General features: G+C 38.8%; 1 protein-coding gene across 2 annotated transcripts in view; it reads left to right on the forward strand.

Moving 5' to 3' along the window:
* grm5b (glutamate receptor, metabotropic 5b) overlaps positions 1-21,220 on the forward strand; it is a 67,017-nt gene extending 45,797 nt beyond the window's left edge. The window contains exons 3-8 of one of the 2 annotated variants that reach the window (XM_084418587.1): positions 2,753-2,988; positions 6,803-7,049; positions 7,241-7,409; positions 8,962-9,088; positions 10,778-11,731; positions 13,690-21,220. In XM_084418587.1, the coding sequence (XP_084274713.1) occupies positions 2,753-2,988; positions 6,803-7,049; positions 7,241-7,409; positions 8,962-9,088; positions 10,778-11,731; positions 13,690-14,687 (2,731 nt within the window). In that variant the 3' untranslated portion in view covers positions 14,688-21,220. The remainder of the gene's footprint in view (positions 1-2,752; positions 2,989-6,802; positions 7,050-7,240; positions 7,410-8,961; positions 9,089-10,777; positions 11,732-13,689) is intronic. The other variant, XM_084418588.1, reaches the window with a different exon arrangement.
* Positions 21,221-23,092: the final 1,872 nt, after the last annotated feature.

A 23,092-nucleotide genomic window follows, 5' to 3' on the forward strand; every position in this document is an offset into this window, starting at 1 on the left:
CAAGAACAAAGACACCAATTTTGTCATATTCGGCCAAACTTCCTGTCCGCCATGTTGATTTTCTTTCAAAAACTACTTTTTCAAACTCCTCCTAGACCATTTGTCAGATTTTCACCAAATTCGAGTCAGATCATCTTCAGACTATGCCAGCAAAAAGTTATGGATTTTGTGTTGATAGACAAATCTGTTTTTGTAAACCGCATCAATGAATTCGATGAAATGAAGCCAAAACGATCTCTGCAATACTTTGTCATATTGACACCAAACTTTGCATGTGTCATTGTCACCTCACTCTGATCACAACACATCAGTTTGTTCACAGCGCCACCTATTGGTCAAAAGTGACAAACCACTAAATCATATTACTAGTGATTGTATTTTATAATTTTTCAGCCATTTTGTCTGAAATCATCTTAATATGTCTTTAATTCCTCATTGTTGCAGTTGGTCTGACGCTCCCAGCCATGTTGGCATAACTTATTGTGACTTTTTGTGCCTTATTCTTTATATCAGTGTCAGTGTTTCTGAACTCCCTGAAACGCCTCCATTGTAGTCTTGAGTTTCTTCTGGGAACGAACACGTCACAATATTCCTCATTTAAATAATTCATACGCAGAATAAAGGGGCGGGGCCTGATTGAGTTAGTAGTGTGTTGAAACTCGAGGTTATGATAAGGGGCGGGACATTTCCCAAACACGCTCGAAGCGCTTGACCAATCACAACACACTGATCCAGCCGACCAATCAGAGCACAGTGTGCTTTTCAGAAGAATGGGCTTCATAGAGACAAGAACTAAACAAAGCGTTACTGACAGACTGGGAAGAGAGGAGCTGCAACTATGGAGAATATGGGAAAAAATAATGTGTTTTATGAACATTCAAGCATGAACACAAAATCAAGACTTTGCAAAAGGGTATAATATGGCCTCTTAAAGAGAAACACCTAATATAAAGATGGTACTGTAATAAAACGGAGAGCATCCAAGCCTACAACACAAACAATGTATCATTTTCAGTAGAGTTCCTCGGAATCCCCCATAAGCACCCACTCCAATGCTGTCGCCATGGCTACAGTCTCGGCCAATCGTGTCGCAGCCAGCAGTGAGGTCATCAGTCCCACCACGCAACAACACAGGGTGTCAAATGAGTTTGCCCACAATGATGCCATCTGCACTGTGTGTGTGTGTGTGTGTGTGTGTGTGAGTGTGTGTGTGAGAGAGAGCTCATTTGCATTAGTTTCATTATTAAGGTGACTGTCCTTATCTGTCCCGGGTGAAGGGTGTGTGTGATTTTATGTCTGTGTTTTGTATTAAGTTTAACCCAGGGTTGATTTCTGCAGCTGACCTGTCGGCAGGGGTGTAATCGCATTAACAAACACTAGAAACTTCCACTAGAAACAAACCTTGTTGTATTATTTTAATTTAATACTGTGAAGCTGCTTTGATACAATCTGTATGGTGAAAAGCGCTATACAAATATATACTTGACAAACACACACATCCACACAATCACACACAAGCTCAGTTACAAAACCTACTCAGACAGCATTTTAAGGCTTCATACGTGCACTTCATATGAGGAGCGCTGTTCGTTTAGTGCTTGAGATGCTGCCTATAAAGACCACTAGGTCACATTTCAGTTCTGATGCTCATTAGGATTTGGCTGCAAAATCATACATGCACAAACTTTTTTTTTTTTTTTATGTGTGAATCAATGTGTTTATATATAACCCTTTGACATTATATATAAACATATGAACTCATAAATCACCTCTATTCAATCGTAATGTGTGGTTTTAGTGCATCGATGTCCTGGATCAATGATCAGTGCCGTATGATCTGACTGTCTGCTTCTGTGTCTCACACACATTTACACTTACATACAGATGCATGTGAGATTTCCACATCAACAATTATCAGTCTTTTAAAAATATGCCTCTAGTTGTCATGGTTACTGGGGAAACTGGCAGCACAGACAGAGAAAAATAATGAGTCATTTGTGTGCGGGTGTTCATTTAATTGGCAATTTGTATCTACTTTGTATCGAAACTATTTAATTTGCTCAAATGTATCAGTCAGTGTACGTTTCAGGAAGGTTTCACGTAGCTGAACTGAATGTTTCAACATGACGCTGCCAAAACACACACGCGCGCACACACACACACTCACAGACGGACACACACAGACGCACACACACTCTCACAGACGGACACACACAGACGCACACACACACCCGTGGCGTGCACACACCCTGCACACACACTTATACGCATACACACACACACAGACGGACACACACACAGACGCACAAACACACCCGTGGCGCACAAACAGACTTACACAAGTCAACTTACACAAACAGACGCACACACACAGACACTCACAGATGCACACACACACACAGACATACTCACACACAGACACTCACACACACACACATACACATGCACACTCACACATACACACTAACAAACTCTCACACACATACACACTCAAACACGCATACACAGACTCACAGAAGCACACATACACACACAGTCACACACACACACACACACATGTACACGCTAAGAAACTCACACACACATACACACTCACACACTCTCTCTCTCACACACACACACACACACACACACACACACACATACACACTCACACACTCTCTCTCACACACACATACACACACACTCATGATGACTGACAGCAGAAGATTCATGTGATCCTCACACTGATGTTGTTGTTCTCTCTCCTCAGTGACGGGTGGGCGGACCGCTATGATGTCACTGACGGGTACGTGCGCGAGGCCGCCGGCGGGATCACGATTAAACTGCAGTCCGCAGACGTCAAGTGGTTTGACGATTACTACCTGAAACTACGTCCTGACAATAACCCACGAAATCCCTGGTTCCCCGAGTTCTGGCAGCACCGGTTCCACTGCCGGCTGAAAGGACACCCGCAGGACAACAACAAATACAACAGAACCTGCGGCAGTAAGTCCATTCAACTCAACTCAACTCAACTCAACTCAATTTACATTTATCTGTATAGCTAAAAATGTATTCATTTAAACAATGTAATATTTTAAGGCAGAAACAATGAACTCATTGAAGTAATGAATACTTGTTTGTTTACAAATGATGGCAAGTGACTCCAATATTAAAACAGCTACGTGTGTGTGTGTGTCCTCATGTGCTCCCACGATGACGTCTAGACGTCTAGATGGGACTGAGTAAAGCCGTAACCTTTACGAGTAACAATAGTCTAAGAACAGACAGGAATGAATGATTGTGTCCTTTCATCCAGACTTCCTCTTCAGATATCACATCTTCCATTAGTCTCGCTGTCTTTATCCGGGCTCCTGCTTGAGTTCAAAGAAACTTGAAAAACTTGGTCCTATTTAAGAAAAAAAGAAGAAAAGAACAACCACAACTTCCCTTTGAAACCTGAATCAAAACTGCTTGCATGTAAACCAACAGGAGCAACAGTTAGGAGAGAAATTATGTTTTTAATGTCAGTTCAAAGCCTCGTTTTTCAATCAGAGCGTGCTGAGGGGATCAAACAGTTTTGAATGAAATTAAATTTGGCATGAAAACAAGACTTTCAGCTACAATACACAATCACAAACAGACTAAAGCCCAAAGTATGCTTCAGTTTCGACAAGCGCGTTTAGCCTTTCACAGTACACTATACTTCATTTGATAGCAGACAGTCGACACACATGCTGGAAAGTTTCATCTTTATTCGGTGTGACAAGATAAAAATGTCTTTGTACTCTTGTCAATTAATTTAACAGCCATTGAACATGCATTTTTGTTGTATGGAACAAAGCAGGTTTGATGTTGATAGTAGTAAAAGTAGTAGTAGTGAAAGCTGTTTTTTCAGTTTCTTTAATTTTGAAACAACAGGCATTGTTAATGCAATAAAATGCAAAATGCATGCAAAAACTGAGCGTAAATAGTAGAAAAATCATGCTGGATATATACAGTATGCGCTAAAGGTCGACCGATTAATCGGTTTTGCTGATTAATCGGCACCGATAACCGATTGCTGGAACAAAGTACAGTATATTTTCATGGGTCAGTGATGTAATTTCCACTTTTGTAATAAAGTTCAGCACCATATGTTATGTTTATTTTCATTCAGTATCTATAGCCGCGTTTCCAATACCCTTCAAATTGCGCCAACTGAAATTGCGCATTGAAAATACGCCCAATGGAAACACGTTAATTTCGCGAAACCTCCCATTTATCGCAAAAAAGTTTTTACGCTCGCATGAGGTGGCTTTTCAGGCAATTCGAAAAAGAAATATTTCGCAAAACTGCAATGGAAACCGTTTTTGCGCATTTACAGTCAGCTGACGTAGATGACGCGGTGTGTTTGGACAGAATACGAGACAGAGTTCTTCATTAAATTCATATAATACAAAATAATTACAGGAATAATGGATTCTAAACCTCAAATAAATGCCACAATCAAGACCTCGAAGCAGATATGAGGGAGAAACACCCAGAAACACGTATAATAAGGGTCGTTCCTTACCATTAAAGGGATAGTTCGCCCAAAAATGATATTTAACCCATGATTTACTCCCCCTCAAGCCGTTCGAGATGTATATGTCAATCTTTTTTATATATGTCAAACACATTTTCAGTTATTTTTAGAAAATGTCTTAAATCTTTCAGTGGTTATAGTGTGAAGCAATGTGGTCCACCTCCTTCAAGTCCCAAAATGTGCATGCATCCTTCACAAAAGTAATCCATCCGGCTCCAGGGGGATAAACGAAGGCCTTCTGAGGGTAATCCGTGCGGTTTTGTCGTAAAAATATACATATTTAAAACTTTATAAACGAAAATAACTGGCTTCCGGCAACGGTCGACGCGCGTTCACGGAGATGGATGCTGGCGTATGACGTAGGACGTAGCGTAGGAAGCGTCGTGACGTAGAACGAACGTGACAGCGCAGCCAGAGAGCAGAGCAAAACAAAACTCTACGTTCGTTCTACGTCACGACGCTTCCTACGTCCTACGTCATACGCCAGCATCCATCTCCGTGAACGCGCGTCGACCGCTACCGGAATTTTCGTTTATAAAGTTTTAAATATGTATATTTTTACGACAAAACCGCACGGATTACCCTCAGAAGGCCTTCGTTTATCCCCCTGGAGCCGGATGGATTACTTTTGTGAAGGGTGCATGCACATTTTGGGAAGGAGGTGGACCCCATAGCTTCACACTATAACCACTAAGACATTTTCTAAAATAACTGAAAATGTGTTGACATATGCATCTCGCATATAGCAAGATTGACATATGCATCTCGAACGGCTTGAGGGTGAGTAAATCATGGGTTAAATATCATTTTTGGGCGAACTATCCCTTTAATGCTTGGAAAACACACATACATCTCCTTCTATGAATAATAATGGCTAGTGCAGTGGCTGAGATATAGTACATTAACCTAACAATATCCGTTGCCATGGTTTTTGGAATGATTTTACTTATCGTGAGAGGAAAAAATGAAGGTTTAGTCGCATAACATCGGTTAATGGAAACGCCGCCATTTCGCAATAGTTTTTTGTCAACATTTAGAAAAAAATCGCAAACGTTTTGTGCAAATCTGTACTGGAAACGCCCCTTATTTTTAAAAACTATCAGTTGATTAATCGGTTTTGCTGATTAATCGACACGATAACCGATTGCTAGAACAAAGTACGGTACATTTTTATGGTTCAGTGATGTTTTTAAACTTTTGCAATAAAGGTCAGCACTATTTTATGTTATGTTTATTTTCATTCAGTATCTATTTTAAAAACTATCGGTTGATTAATCGGTTTTGCTGATTAATCGGCACCGATAACCGATTGCTAGAACAAAGTACGGTACATTTTCATGGGGCAGTGCTGTCTATCAACTTTTGTAATAAAGTTCAGCACTATTTTATGTTATGTTTATTTTCATTCAGTATCCATTTTAAAAACTATCGGTTGATTAATCGTTATCGGCCAGCGTGGGCCCAACTGGTTATAGTTATCGGTAAAATCCACTATCGCTCGACACTGAAAACTGAAGTACACTTAAGGCTTTAGGCCTTGTTTATTCCTAGTCTTTTTCTTCGAGTAGTCCAACTGCTTTTTACATCGTCTCCTCTTTAAATTTTAAATATTAAACTTTTAATAAATGTTTAGCTTTTTATTGCTATTTTTATTTCTTATGCATTTGGTGTGACTATTTGTTTTAATTTAGAGCACGTTGAATTACCATTGTGTATGAAACGTGCTATATAACTAAACTTGCCTTGCCTCTCAAATCACGAAATACCGGTGTAAACAAGGTGAAGTGTGTTTTGTGGTTCGATTTGTAGCAAGAGTCCCGAAACAAGACTAAAGCACTGTATACTCACCTATATTATGGATAATTTGGGGTATAATATTATGCTGCGTGACTTATGCGCATACGCGCCAGTTCAGGACCATTATCTGTTCACACTGGAATCTGATATTGGCCACATTTAAAACAACAATGTGAACAGCTGTACAAAAAAACAACCAAGAACAAAGACTCGCAGTGTGAACGTAGCCTTAGACAGCATGCAATGCATTAGCATTCAATCGAAAACGCTTGAGCTGTACATCTCTGAGCCCGTTAAAGACACCCTCTGAGATGGAAATATGGGTCTCTCCACTGCATGAAATCAGTTTCACAGAACATAAGCAAATTAGCACAGTTCATCATTTGACCGGCCTACAGGGTTCGAGCAGGAAAGGACGAGTTATCTGTCATTAACCCCAATCTCTTCCTCTCTCAGAGCGCGATTCTCTGCGGCAGCAATACGCTCAGGACACCAAGATGGGTTTCGTGATCAACGCCATCTACAGCATGGCCCACGGCCTTCATAACATGCAGAAATCTCTGTGTCCCGGTGTGGTGGGACTGTGTGATGCCATGAGGCCCATCGACGGCGCCAAGCTCCTCGAGTTCCTCATGAAGACCAACTTCACCGGAGTGACCGGGGAAAACATTTACTTTGACGAGAACGGAGATTCGCCAGGGAGGTATGAGCTTCCGTTCATTCATCCACGACCAAACCAATCAGCCAATCCACCAATTAATAAGATAATCAATCCATCAAGCCGACAGTTAGTCAATGAGTGGATCAATGCATCAGTCATTTTGATGAATTCACCCTTCATCTTCATTCCGTTCCACTAAATCAATAGCGCTTTTTGTGTTTGACGGCTCATAGTTACGTGATCATGAACTTCAAGAAGATGGGGAAAGATTACTTCGACTACACAAACGTGGGCAGCTGGGACATCAGTGGACTGCAGATCAATGACGACGAGATCTGGCCCAACAAAGAGGACATCATCAAATCGGTGTGCAGTGAACCCTGCGATAAAGGTCAAATCAAGGTCAGGAAACAGTCACACTCGCAATGTTTCATTCTCAATAATCATGTATTTGTCAATTGCATGATGCATGTGGGCATGTATTGGAGTGAGAAGTAAAACTCAACTGGTTTTACATTTGAAAATCAAGTTGTGAGTCAGCAAAAAAACTAAATTAAATTGAAAATCAAACATAGAAATTGAGAGGTTAATGCTATACTTTACTGGATAGGCCAAACCACATGACTTGGGTCTTTATAATTTGAGTGATTTCTTCAATGAATTTTGATGGTTTCATGCTTTCTGTATCTAATAATTCCCTGCATAAAACACATCAAGGCTCAAACCACATTTATAGTTGCATGTGAACCTGTATTTGATGTCTGGATATGGCATAATTGATTAACCTTGTGTAGTTTTACTCATTGTTTTTAGAATGAGATCCTTACATTTGGAACCCCCCAAATTTCAACATTAACGTAATCTTAATAATAATAATAATAATATAAAAGGACCTTTTGTTTACTTACAACTTTTACAAATAAAAAGTTTCCTTGTTTACAACTTTTACAAATAAAAAATGTTTGGTTTTGTATTGTCACCACTTGAAAATTGGAGTTCTGAAGTAAAGAAAAGTTGAGAACGACTTTTGTTGTTGTTTTTTATGTCAATAAAAAAGGCGTTTATTATATTTACTATATAAATATTTATTAATTCCCCCCCCCCCCCCCCCAATGTTTTAAATAATATTAATTTAAAATAAAGAATCAAATAATAAATATTAATGTAATCTTTTAATTAATATTATACAATACATTTAAAATTTATGTAAATATTTTAGAAATAAATATTTAATAGTAAATAAACATACTATATTTATATTTACTACATAATAAAAATATTATAAGTATAATATTATAAATTCTGTATTTAATATATTAATAAAAATATGTATATTTAATGTTAACATATATATATATATATAAATAGTTTTCAAATGTTTATTAAAATAATGATTGAATGACTGAATATTAATTTAATATTTTAATTAATATCATCCAATACATTTAAAATATATGCAAATATTTTATAGTAAATAAACATACTATAAAAGTAAATATAATATTTATATTTACTACATAAATATTAAATTTTGTAAAATATAATTATAATATTATTAAATTCTGTATTTAATATATTAATTAAAATATGTATATGTATATATATATTAATATTCATAATTTTTTTTTTTTATTAATATATATATCATAATCTCATCTAAATATACATATTTTATTTAATATATGAAAAATATTCTATACACAACTTATCCTTTTTCCATATCACAGTTGTAAAGCATAAAATGACTTACTATTATCATCCGGTGGATCATAAAATGGCAAAACGTAAAATCTGATTAGTTTTGCTCTCCTAAATTGTACTATTTGCATTAAGCATCGTTTTTTCCCCCCGGACTGCAACCTTTCAGGGTCACGACCCGCCAGCTGAGAATCGCTGCTTCACCACCTGATGAGATTATGATGGCATGTCACGTGATTCTCTCTCTCATCTGCAGGTGATCCGTAAAGGAGAGGTCAGCTGCTGTTGGACATGCACTCCCTGTAAGGAGAACGAGTTTGTTTTCGACGAGTACACGTGTCGCGCGTGTGAACTGGGATCTTGGCCCACCCATGACCTCACCGGTGAGTCGACAGACACATAAACCCACTGCAAAGATCAGATCGATGACAATTCTGAGCCCAATTCTCATGAATTCACTGCTCGTGCTTGTGCCTGTTGAGGGTTCAATAACACGCTTTATCCGCCTCTATTCAGTTTAGCAAATCTAATTCTGTAAAGTGCTCGAGCCCCGGACGCACACGGATACTCAAACACAAATCTAACATTTCATGGAGTGTCGTTTGGGATCCCAAATCACCACCAAAACGACTTATTTGCCAAATGCGTGTTTGCATCTCTCTCACATTGCCTATAATAGAAAGGGGAAAAAAGAAAGAGAGACATTTGTGCCATAGAAAGCAAATGCATTTCAATAAATAATTTCAGGAGAAAACGAATACACACAGTCATTGAGCTAAAAGGTTAACAGCATCAAAATCGTCTGAGTTGAACTTATCAAATCTGTCTCGCTGTGATCAGCCCACACACTTTAATACCATCTATTTATACCATCAGATAGAATGAGATGAATCATATAGCAAATATAACCAAGTACTGTCCATTTTTACACTTTTTTTAATTAATGTATGCCAGTGCAACACCCTCCTCCATAATATTAGGGCACTGTGGGTAAGTTATAGCAAGTCAATATATACTATACAGTTGTCTGGCAATGGAAAAGTGCCATTCTTAAAGGTTTGGCATATTTATTTTAACAAATCTTAAAAATATTTGCTTATAATATTTTATCTAATATAATTTATGATATTATACTTCTATTTTAGAAAATACAAATATATCATTTTTATTGTAAATATTTATATAATAAATATAAATATTCTATTTATCTACTAAAAGTATTATTTGTTTTCTAAAATATTTCATTAACTAGAAATTGCTCATTTTAAGTGCAGTTTCTACAAAAAGATTAAAAAAAAATCAATAATCAAGTGTAATATTATATTATATAAATTAAAGGATCAGATATTTTGTAGTATAGTATTTTATACAGGGTGGGCCATTTATATGGATACACCGTAATAACATGGGAATGGTTGGTGATATTAAAGTCCTGTTTGTGGCACATTAGTATATGTATATATATCACCACCCATCTTGAGGAGTTTGCCCCCTCACATATACTAATGTGCCACAAACAGGACTTTAATATCACCAACCATTCCCATGTTATTACGGTGTATCCATATAAATGGCCCACCCTGTAGATCAGTTTTTAAAGTAAATATTTATATAATAAATATATGTTACTGTATGTTTAATTTTATAGTATGTTTATTATTTACTTCTTTTTTTTTCTAAAACATTTCATCAACCAAAAATTTTTTATTTTTTGAAAATGTTTTGAACTCGTCTTTTCCAGTTCATCCAAAAATGAAAATTCTGTCAAGTTCTTCCAAACCTATACGAGTTTCTTTCTTATGCTGAACACAAAATAATTTTCAATCTTGAAGAATGTCAGTAACCAAACTGGATGGACCCCATTGACTTTCAAAGTTAAGGACCAGTTACCCATATTCTTCAAGATTATTCTAGGAACAATTTGAGGGTGAGTAAATGATAACAGAATTTAAAGTTTTGGGTGAACCATCCCTTCAAGTGTAATTTTATAATGATTTTTAAAAATTCGTATCCAATAATCACAATCTTTTGGAAAAAATCGTACTAATTCTCTTTCTCTCGACTTGTTTTAGGATGTGACCCGATCCCGGTGGAGTTCCTGAGGTGGGGCGACCCTGAGCCCATCGCAGCCGTGGTCTTCTCCTGCTTGGGTCTGATGGCCACGTTCTTCGTCACCTCCATCTTCATCATCTATCGCGACACTCCCGTGGTGAAGTCGTCGAGTCGTGAGCTGTGCTACATCATCCTGGCGGGGATCTGTCTGGGATACCTCTGCACCTTCTGTCTCATCGCGAAACCTCACGTGATCTACTGCTACTTGCAGCGGCTGGGCATCGGCCTATCGCCCGCCATGAGCTACTCGGCCCTCGTCACCAAGACCAATCGCATCGCTCGGATTCTGGCCGGCAGCAAAAAGAAAATCTGCACCAAGAAACCTCGTTTCATGAGCGCGTGCGCCCAGCTAGTGATCGCCTTTCTTCTCATCCTCCTGCAGTTGGGCATCATCGTGGCGCTTTTCTTGATGGAGCCTCCCGACGTCGTCTACGCTTATCCCTCGATCCGCGAGGTCAACCTCATCTGCAATACCACTAACTTGGGTGTGGTGGCGCCATTGGGCTACAACGGCCTCCTCATCATGAGCTGCACCTTCTACGCCTTCAAGACGCGCAACGTCCCGGCCAATTTTAACGAAGCGAAGTACATCGCCTTCACCATGTACACCACCTGCATCATCTGGCTGGCCTTCGTACCCATTTACTTCGGCTCCAACTACAAGACCATCACCATGTGCTTCTCCGTCAGTCTGAGCGCCACCGTGGCTCTGTGTTGCATGTTTGCACCGAAGGTTTACATTATCCTCGCTAAACCGGAGAGGAACGTCCGCAGCGCGTTCACTACGTCGACGGTCGTGCGGATGCACGTGGGAGACGGGAAATCATCATCCGCGGCCAGCCGGTCCAGCAGCCTGGTCAACCTATGGAAGAGACGAGGCTCGTCGGGAGAGACGCTCAGGTGTGTGTTCAGTCGTGCAGCAATTAAATACTAGATTTGCATTTCGTAAAGAAAAGAGGTGCGTTCATACCCAGCAAGCAGTGTTGCGTTTAAAAGACATCTAATAGCCGTCCAAACACAGCCCAGACGTCTAGGCTAAAACAAGGAGAGATTTGGGCTGTCAGTAGACGTCTAAACCATAGCCCAAGAATAGACTAGTCATCAATTAGATAACAAAATAAATGTAGGGGTGTAACAATATATCGTGTCACAATATATCGCAATACAAAAATGCAACAATATGTGACAATATTTATTGTATATAGTTCACCCAAAGTAAAAATTACTGTGTGAGAAAAAAAGTGTCAGTGCTACATTAAACTACTATATATAATGTTGGATATAATGTATAATAATGCAATGGGGGAATATTTGTGGGTCCTGGTGATGCCAAATATCTTATGTTACTAGTAAAAAGTGGCCTACATTATTTTAAATATATCTAGTCAGTGAAGAATGCAAGTTTATTCATCTAAAATAATTCAGTATTTTCAGCTTCAGAATCATGAATATTTATATTCTGGTGTCTCTATTGTCCTGTGCTTCCAGCACCAAGTCCAAGCCTATTCAGTTACACCCACAATGTAACACCAAATTTAGCATTTTAATCAACAGTACATTTTTTGTTAACCTTTTATCATATGTCTTGGAGTGTCGCAATAATATTGTATCGTGACATGAGGGTATCGTTACACCCTTAAAGAAATGAAATGAGTGAAGAAATGAAACCAAACACCTTGTGATCACTGTTTACTTTGCTTACATGATCTCAATAACAAGTTATTTTGGCAAAAACGACATGTAACCAAATTCAAGGTTATTTTGGCTAGAAGTGGGTTACTCATAGCCGGACTATATCGGGTTTATAGTTAACCTAGACGGTGAAATGACAGCTATTGCTTGCTGGGTAGCAAGAAAAGAGTAGTGTTAAAATTTCAGGTTTTATGCATTGGTTCTGTGAAAATGAATTGAGTTGCTCTGCTGTTGTAATGACACTCAGTACACGTCTTGTTTGTGCGGTAATGATAGGGCTGTTAAGTTATTGACATCCATAAAAAGAGAGTGATTACCTTAGACAACCTGTGATTATAGAAATGAATGTACGAATGTTTTAAAGGTGCAGATAGAGATTTCTGGTAAACGCTGTTGATATTTGAAATCGCCAAAACAAACACGCCCCTAACTGACCACACCCCTATCTTGATGCCTCCGCCCCCACATGTACACGCAGGGCTTGACATTAACACCCCCCAAATGCAGGTCTATTTCAGCCGTGGCGTGTAACTCAGTCACTCCTACTAGCCACTTTGGAAGGTTGAATTTTATATATAATATATACATTTTTCAATTGTAGTCTTTTAAAAAAGGCATCTGAAATAATAAAACTAAGTGCAATGTAGTGTTGTCAAAAATAGCGATACATTTCGATACTGAAATATCTGAAACATTTCCAACACTCATGTTCCACAGAATAGATACATGATAGCAGCTGTGCTTTCTCTATCTCACCTCTCAGACAGCGAGCTACGCACAAACCCGCCTCCCTTCAATCACTCGTTTATTTCTCTCCGGATGAATAATGTTGCTGTTACAGGGCTTGAATTTCGGTGTGGGACCCCAAAGTGCTCACATCCGTAAAGCCGCCTCTCAGGACTAAATTGAGTTCTTTTTCGCTGCTTATTGCACTCAGCAGAGACATATATGTTGAGCGCGTCAACACAATGGCCAATCAGAGATGTTTAAGAATCCATTCAACAGCGCTCAAAATGCTAGAGGGAAATGCTGGTATCGTCAATTATTTTTTAATTTCAGCACTGAGTTGGCAGACTGGAAGTCTGTACTTTAGACAACACTACCTGATAGTTTACCACATAATCTCTGTGTTCAGATATACTACATGCATAGATAGATAGATAGATAGATAGATAGATAGAATTGTTTGCAACCATTTTTAACAGTAAATATTATTTTAATTGTTGTTTCAGCTCTAATGGGAAGTCGGTGACTTGGGCCCAGAATGAGTGCAGTTCCAAAGGCAACCACCTGTGGCAGCGTCTCTCATTCCACATCAAGAAGCGCGAAAACAATCAAACGGCCGTGATCAAACCTTTCTCCAAAACGTCTGAGGGACGCTACTGCGGAGGCAGCGACATCAACACCGACAACAGTAACAACAAGATGCTGTACGAGGTCACCGAAGCGGAGGAGCGCTACCCCGTCACCTACCGGCCCCAGACACCCTCGCCAATCAGCACCGTGACCCAAAGAGCGAGTATTTCTTTAGCGCAAAGCAATGACTCCCAGGTCATGAGCGTCTCCACGTACATGTGTCAGCCTCAGCATCGCGGTAACGTTTCGTGCGGCGGAAGTGCGTCGCAGGGCTCGCTAATGGAGCAGATTAGCTGCGTGGTGAACCGTTTCACCGCTAACATCAGCGAGCTCAACAGCATGATGCTCACCAATTCTCCTCCGGGAAGCACCGCGGTTTTATCCACCAGCGCTTCTGCTCACGCTCACGCACAGGAACCCTGCTGCCCTCCGGCCTACCGCCTGTCCCGAGAGATTTCCATGCCGTCCACCATGACGACCTATGCCGAAATACAGCCCCTCCCACCGGTGGAGCCTAACGTGGGTCGACCCTCACCGTCCTGCCATCTTTCCGGTTCATCGCGGCTCAAAACGTCACCAACAACCAGTGGGCAGGAGCTTAAAGTGGGCGTGTCCACGGTTATGGAGTCGCCGTCCAATCAGCTTGAGCTTGAGGAACTGCTAGCGCTGACTCCGCCCTCCCCCTTCAGGGACTCCGTCGGGTCGGGAAGCGCCTCGCCAAGTTCTCCCGCTTCGGATGCCGAAATGTCCGCACTTCCGCTTGTCCCGAAATACGATTGCCTGGTGCTCCGACACTACAGCCAGAGTTCGTCTTCATTATGAGGACCAGCATGGCGGACAACAGAATGAAGAACGGAGCGCTAAATGGCGTGAATAATGTTGCCGGAGACGGACACGGCTTGAGTGTGTGTGTTTACATGTTCTCACCTTCGGACCAATGCAAAACCGGGCTCTGCCGCCCCTGCAGAGAAATATCTCCAACATCAGACCTGCAGTAGTTTCTCAGTCGTTCGTCTAGTTTGGCGTTCCGTTGGTCTGTTTTGGTAGTGGCCTTAAACAAACATGGCTTTCATCTAATTAGTGCTGTTTCTATGACTACGATATGTTGGTGTCCCCCCAAAAAGGGTGTTGGTGGACGAACACACAAGGAGATCCACCTGCGTCACGGGGATGTTCCCGTACACGGACATTACAAGCCTTTTTTTGTTCCTTTCATCATCAAACAATGAGATTATTAAGGGCTGGAAAAAGACACGGCAGCAAAGGGAAAAGCCTGTTTAATTACACGTTGCTTCGCTCGTACCCGACTGCTGGTACACTGTAATAATTAAAGAGTCCGAGGTGACGTCTCCGATGCTTTCCAAGATTCAAACGCAATCTTTGAACAAAGTGCTTTGTTTGATGTACCACAGGACGGTGTGAGAGAGCAAACAGACAGATGTTCAGATAGAAACAGATATTCAGACACATCAGTCATTGTCCATGATTTTCTCTTCCCCTTTTTCTCTCCCTTTTCTCTTAATTCTTCCAGTTTTTTCCCTATTTTTCTATTTGCCTTTTTCAGGAACAGAGCATATATGGGTGAATCTAATGAAAGCTGTCCAGATTATATGTGACTCTGGATCACAAAACCAGTCACAAGTCGCACGGGTATATTTGTGGCAATAGTCAACAATACATTGTCTGGGTCAAAATTATCGATTTTTCTTTTATGCCAAAAATCATTAGGATATTAAGTAAAGATCATGTTCCATGAAGATATTTTGTCAATTTCCTACCGTAAATATATAAAACATTTATTTTTGTGAGTGAATGCAGCACAATTGCGAACAAAAATTGACAAATTTAAAGGCAATTGTCTCAATATTTCGATTTTTTTTTGCACCCTCAGATTCCAGATTTTCAAATAGTTGTATATCGACCAAATATTGTCCTATCATAACAAACCATACAACAATGGAAAGCATATTTATTCAGCTTTTCAGAATCTCAATGTCCAAAAAATGTACCCATGTGACTGGTTTTGTGGTGCAGGGTCACATATATCACCCCAAAATTCTGCTTATAGAAAATGAAACCTATTATAGGATCATAGGTGGTCATTTTTGAAAATAACGTCACAATGCAATGATTTTAGGCTTGATGATTAACAGGCTTAATTTATTTTGGCTAAAATATATTTATTAATGGAGTGTCTATTTGCACGCCTTGTTGGCAGAGGCTATTTACACTAACTCCGCCCACTGACGTCTGATTGGGCCAGACAAAACTACGGAAGATGCTGGATTGTCAATTGTAGCAATAGTAAAGGGGTAAGACACATAACAGAAAGTTTTGACGCAAATCGACCCGAGTTCGAATCTCCCTTTTCCCATCTCATATCAGATCGGAAAGGCATTTATTTTCAATAGAAATGTAGAAAATATTCAATAAGTGGAAATAAAGTGTCTAACGTGTGTTTTAATAATAAAGTGTTTATCAGTTAGGGTTTGTGGAAGGTGTAGGGAGGGCTTTATTGTCCCAGTAAGCAATAGCCGCAGCCATTTATTCATTTAGGTTTATTTATAAAAACAAATATAGATTTATTTGTACAAATTTAAATAAATAGATTTAATGCATTGTTAGATTGAATGGATCTCCACGTCAGAAATATCAGACAAATCAGATCTGACCCCGGACGCCGAATCCCTGCAAGCATCGCAAGATCAAAGGAAATAAGTAAAATAAAATATAAAAAGACATAATTTAATAATAATAATCAAATTATGAATAAATATTAAAACATAAATTATATAAATCAAATAATATTATTAATAAATTATTAAATGATAAATCAAATGACAACTACATAAATGACATGATTATAAAATGTAATCATGAAAAAACTAAGTAAAACAACACGTTGTGTTAAATGTTTGTTCTCATAAAGTAACACAAACACACACAGATTGTTATTGGGAATCCTTAGATCCTTCATTAATAAACAAATAGATGTATTTATTTGTATTTATTCAGTTTATTTATTAAAAAGAATACATTAATTAATTAATTTAGTCAATCATATTAATTGTATTTAATTTTGGGGTGAACTGTGACCTGGACATGTTTTCATAATATTTACCTGCATTTTCTTTTTTTTATATATACATGTATATATATTATTATTTTTGTTGATTTAATTGTGGGATCAAACTCTGGAGCCAGATCCTGTAACACACCTTGCCAAAACGTTGTGGTACCATGTTACAGTGATGGTATCAGATGGTAATACCATGGTACTCCAAGGTACTTCCAAGAATACCACGGTACTTTTTTATGTACTTTTTTGTTAATGGCAAACTAGTGAATGAAACTCTGAACATGAACTACACAGACACAAATTAAATTTTGTACGATGGTAGTGGGTGAAGTGACATCATATCGCCCCTAACAAACCAGTTCACTGTGTTTCATATCATTGATCTGTATCAAATCAGATCATTCAGTCAACAACGTTTTGGTCCAGTCAAAGTCAACATGAAATGAAAATGTTTACTTTCTCGAAACACATTTCTGGTGTTCTTTTAAACAAATGTATCTGTGCACGTAAGTCACAAAGAAAAATAACTGAACAGTGTATAAATGATGTCACATTACAAAAGTAGGCCTATAATGAGCTGCAAACTCCATTTCATGTTGACTTTAAATTATACTTTTCTCTATCAGAAGGGCTTTTATTATGTAATCTTAAACAGCTTATTTTCCTGAGCATCTATCTATCTATCTAGTTTTGAATCATACATGACATGAGTTATGTGTTCACCATGAAGCCATTCTAATCATTTTGATTGATCATTCCTATTGATTGTGTAAATATCAAGGGCATGCGGACAGCAACAAGTCTAGAAAAGTTTTGACAGTGTCTTATTGTTAAAGCTGAACAATTGCAGTCATTTTACACGGATTACACGAGGACGAAATAACAGAAGATTTTACGAGTCTAAAGATGTCTTTTCTTACCATTCCCTTGTGTACAGAACGTGCTTAGATGAATGTGAGGCTACTCAAGTGTCTAGCAATTATATGAAAAACAAAAAGAGAAATTTACAAGTAATATTTATCCTAATAGAGCTTTTAGTGCCAAAGGGGGGAGGGGGAGGGAGACGGTGTGGCGAAATGTGTGTTTTTCGTAACATGATGATATGAATCGTTTTTATGGTGATGAGTATTCTTTTTATAAATATATATTATAAGTATACCAGACTTTGGGACTCAAAGCAATACAAACCATACGCATATACAAAGCACATCGGCTTTAGAAGTTTTCTAATCAACCTGAAACTTCTTTCTGTGAATGAGAAATCTTCCTCCGTCTCAATACGTCATATTTCGGGGATTCAGGCCGCATCTACGTACCAGACACGTGTTTCAAAACGAGATCGCTCGCATTTAAATCAATGCTTCGGTCTACACTAAAAACCATGAAAGCTTGTTTCCGCCACGGAATAAAAAAAGTAAGTATTTTTAAAGGGGACCAAATATGCAAAATTCACTTTTATAAGGTGATGTGTGTCCACAGAGTGTGTAAACAAGCAGCCTATAATGGTAAAAATACACCCACTCCTTTTTTTACAATCCCCATAAATCATAAACAGAGCAGCAACTCTTTTACATTTAAAGGAAGGGACACACACAAAACGGCGTGTTTTTTCTCGCACCCAAACGGGCAGATGTGACAAGCTATAAATGATCTTCACAGACACAATCTGGGGACTCCAGAGAATTATATTACATCTTGTGAAAAGGGGCATAATAGGTTCCCTTTAAGACTTTCATTCTCTCGCTATTGCTATAGGTAACATCCCGCAATTCTGATGGCATTTCTACCAATGGGTCGCAAAAAAAAGTGCAATTCTGAGAAAAAAAGTCAGAAGTTCAGAATTCTCATTTCAATTGCGAGAAATGAAATCAGAATTCGTGATTAAAGTTGCTAATGTTTTTTTTTTTTTTGTGGTGGAAACAAGCATCCATAATCTGCATATTCAGGCCTACGCCAGCAGTTTTTATTTTCTCCTAAAAATAAAATTATTTTATTTTATTTAAAAATATCGTGCATTTGAATTACTTGCTGTTTTGTGAATTCATTTTTGTTATAATGTATCATTAAGTTCTGACCAGCTAACTATATGTTGTAGCAATACTTTAACATTATAATAATGAGTATATGATGCTAAATCCATGACAGTCACTTATTTCCAGTGTAAACAGTCTCCTGAACCGGGCACGAGATCCGGTAAGTGTTTTTCTGCGGTGTTGCCACATCCCAGATAGCACATGTACGTCTGCAAGATGTCTTTTAAAGATCACTTCATCTGGAAAGCATCTGCTGTTTAAGCTGCACCTTTAAGATGTCAGTTTAACATACATTTTAAATCATTACATCTTAAAGACATTTTCTAAACGTCTATTTGACATCTGACAGGAAACGTCCTATAGATGTATTGCAGATGAGCAAACACTAAAAAATACGTCTTCCAGATGTAAACACGCACATCAAATAGACGTCTCCGTGATGTAAGTGTGCTATCTGGGATCTCACTGGTCCGAAAATGCTGCTAAGCATAACTGTATATTAGGAATAAAATATCTTCTATGGTTGTGCAGCAGATCAGTGTGAGCAAACACATTGTTTGTCGTTTGAAACTGATTAGGATAGTGTTTGTTAGATGAGCGATCTGCTGACGTATCAACGGACGCTGTGCGGGCGATGCTGTTTTCTAACGCCCAGTAAACAATTACCGTCTTTCAACGTTGAAATATGGTTGAAAATAAGTCGGTCCGCCTTGGACTGGTTTACGACGTGATTTCAACTAAGTAGTTTCGGCCGGACTGTTTCACTGCGTGTTTTCAACTGATAATCTAAGACAGGATAACGGGAAAACGTACAAATTCTACGAGGTGGCTTATTCGTACGAATTCATACGACCTGACTCGTACGAATTAGTACGTTTTGTGCAAAATCGTACATATTTGACGAATTGGCCAATTCGTATGAATTCATACGAATGACCTACCCCTGACCCCGCCCCTAAACCTACCCATCACGTGGGTTTAGACAAATCGTACAAATTCGTACGAGTGAGGTCGTACGAATTAGTACGAATTAGCCAACTTTTTATCATTCGTACGAATTTGTACGAATTGGTCGTGAGATAGCGTTGGAGCGTTATACATGCTAAAATAACGGAGAAAAACAAACTACCAAACCATGTTCATTATTAAGAGTTTTACACATTCCATCAAGACGTTGAAGATCGACCTGTTTTCAACGTTGAAAAGTCGTGATTATACGTTGAAGATTTACGTCTTTTCAACGACGACATTTTGCTAGCTGGCCGATTTTTTTTAAGATGATCGACAGAATAAGGTTTTAAAATCTCGTTAAACTCGGTTGGCTGAACCGTCATCTTACTACTGTGAGAAAATACTGTGGTCAGCGTAAATTCATTCTTTCTCTTTGTTTTTGTCTACTGTAATAATAACATATCAGGGGTCGTATTAAATCATAAACCTGTGTGTAATATTCCAGATGATATATCACACGTGTGTCATTTTGGTAATAAGCTTCAGTGTTTTTGCGTCAGGTACACAGAAGCAGCCGGAGAGATTATTCTGATTTATTGCGGTACATTAGGAAGCAGCTGCGGTTTATCAGGAAAGGCTTAAATTTCATTCGGCGAGATCAAAAACATGAAGCTTGAAAGACCCTGTGAAATATTGATGAATCAAACCCCTGGAAGGCGATTTCTTCATTTTCTCAGTTTCTGTTAGCGGTTTTCTCTTCATTAAGTGAGTTTATGAGCATGACAGATACATTTGTAGGAGCTCTGGGTTGAATGTCAATGTTGCTGCCTATATTAGACTCACATTGATGTTTACATTTTGCTACTTCATGATGCTTGCTGGAGTACATGAGATTTTTTATTAGTGCTACTGTGTGAAACACAATCGTTAAGGTTCGTGACTGAAGGACGAAACCAACTCTGTGACTCCATCTCAAGTGCTAACATCTTTTTGTGTATAATTCTTTACTCTCAAGTGAGTGGTTATATTTTTGTTATATCTATATCTATATATTGGGACTTGTGTTTGCTGATTCTCTGATGTAGAGATTCTGTGGATTGTTGATCATCATTGACGTGGTACTGAAGATTACTTTTGTTGACATTTGTTGATATTCCAGTTTCTTGCAGCTTTGTGGGGAAAATAAAAATGTGAGAAAATGCTTACAGCTGTACAAATTTTTGTTTCGCCCTTTTTCTTGACATGGAAACCGTTGTGGTGTGGTATTAAATCTTTCCAGTCATTATTAAAAATATGGAATAAGTCCACCCGTCTCTGAGAATTAATGACTCTTGACTTTTCCTACTTGGAAAAGCAGAACTTAAAGGGATAGTTCATCCAAAGATTTTAATTATCCCATAATTTACTCACCCTCAAGCCATCCTAGGTGTAAATGACTTTCTTCTTTCAGACGAATACAATCAGAGTTATATTAATAAATGTCCTGGCTCTTCCAAGCTTTATAATGGGAGTGAATGGTAACGGAGATTTTGAAGTCCAGAAAAAGTGCATCCATCCGTCATAAAAGCAATCCATACGGCTCCAGGGGGTTAATAAAGACCTTCTGAAAATGATCACTGGCTTCCGTAACAGCCGTACACGAGTCGAGTACAGGCGGAAGAGTGACCTCTGACCCGACGCATGACGTATTGATGAACACGGAAGTACAGAGGAAAGAGCGAAACATAACCGGCACGAATTAGAAGTCTAAAACGAGAGTATTTAAAGAGAAATGTGGGTGGAGCTTGAGTTTGTTGCCCAGCCCTGTTTGTTTGAACCGCGAGACGCGTCGGCGGTTCACGATTCTCCAGACTTGTGTACGGACGTTACCGGAAGCCAGTGATTATAGTTTATAAAGTTATAAATATGGATATTTGTCTAACAAAAACGCATCGCTTCGCTTCAAAAGGCCTTTATTAACCCCCTGGGGTCGTATGGATTATTTTTATGGATGGATGTGCTTCTTTTGGGCTTCAAAACTGGTAGCTGCTTTTATCAGTGCATTTAACAGTGCATTCAAGGCATGCATATTATCATGCATTCACTGGGACTCGAACCCATGACCCTGACATCGCATGCTCTACTGTTTGAGCTACAGGAAAGCTGGTTAATTGTCTCTTTTAAACAAATAAAAACGTCTGCAAGTCAGAAGCTATAAGTCAAACCTGTTTAACAAACATCTAAAGAATGTGTAAAACAGTAAATGATCTTCTAATCGCGGACCGTTTCGTTTCTTTACACATCTTCCGTCTTATGGACGACCGTCTGAGATATTGCACTTTATCTGAATCATAAGTTGGCTGTAATCTGTTATTATTGGTTGACTGGTTAAATACGACGCTATTGAATAAAGACTGTAATTGTATTTCTCCATATCAGAGCTCATAATATCCACCAGACTCCACAATGAGCCTCACTCAGCAGAATGAGCTTGTGTGCGAATCGTTCAAGCAACCATTCTTACGTAAATCGTCGCATTGAATTGAATTTTAGAATTTACGTAAGAATAGTTTCGGTTCAGGAGAAAAATATTCAAACTCTGAAGCAGCAACAGACTGATAAACATATGAATGAAAGTGCGTCAGTATAATTTCCCATCACTCAAACAAATGTCTTGCTCTCACCCCCACACATACACATGCCATGGCTTGTGTAGAAGTGGGCGGTAGTTTCCATTATCCAGTTTTCATTCTCTTTTAAAGACTTGGCATCATAAATACCCCTGGCTCCTCTCCTCTCATGTAGAGCAGTGCAATGCCATATAGGTTTTTTTTCCCACTCTGTGCCCTTATGACTTGACAAATCCGAAGCATTCATGAATATAAATAAACTAAAATGCAGAGAGAAAGAAAGCAGGGGACGATATTTGAAAAATTTGATGTGAAGGACGTCGCCTGCAGCCAATCGAAAAGATTGAACACTGTCAATGGATTTGAGCTTTATAAACACAGATATTACTCACATGTTATTGCCCAGGGGTCTCATTTATAAAACTGTTCGTAGGAAGTGTACGTGCACCCGAAAGCCCAAAATGGCGTACGCCCAAAAATATTCAGACTTCAGATTGTACGCCAGAACCTGCACAAAATTCCTCAGTCAGCGGAAGATTGTGCGCACATGCGTCT

This window comes from Rutilus rutilus (genome assembly GCF_951802725.1).
Source record: "Rutilus rutilus genome assembly, chromosome: 9".
NCBI lineage: Eukaryota > Metazoa > Chordata > Actinopteri > Cypriniformes > Leuciscidae > Rutilus > Rutilus rutilus.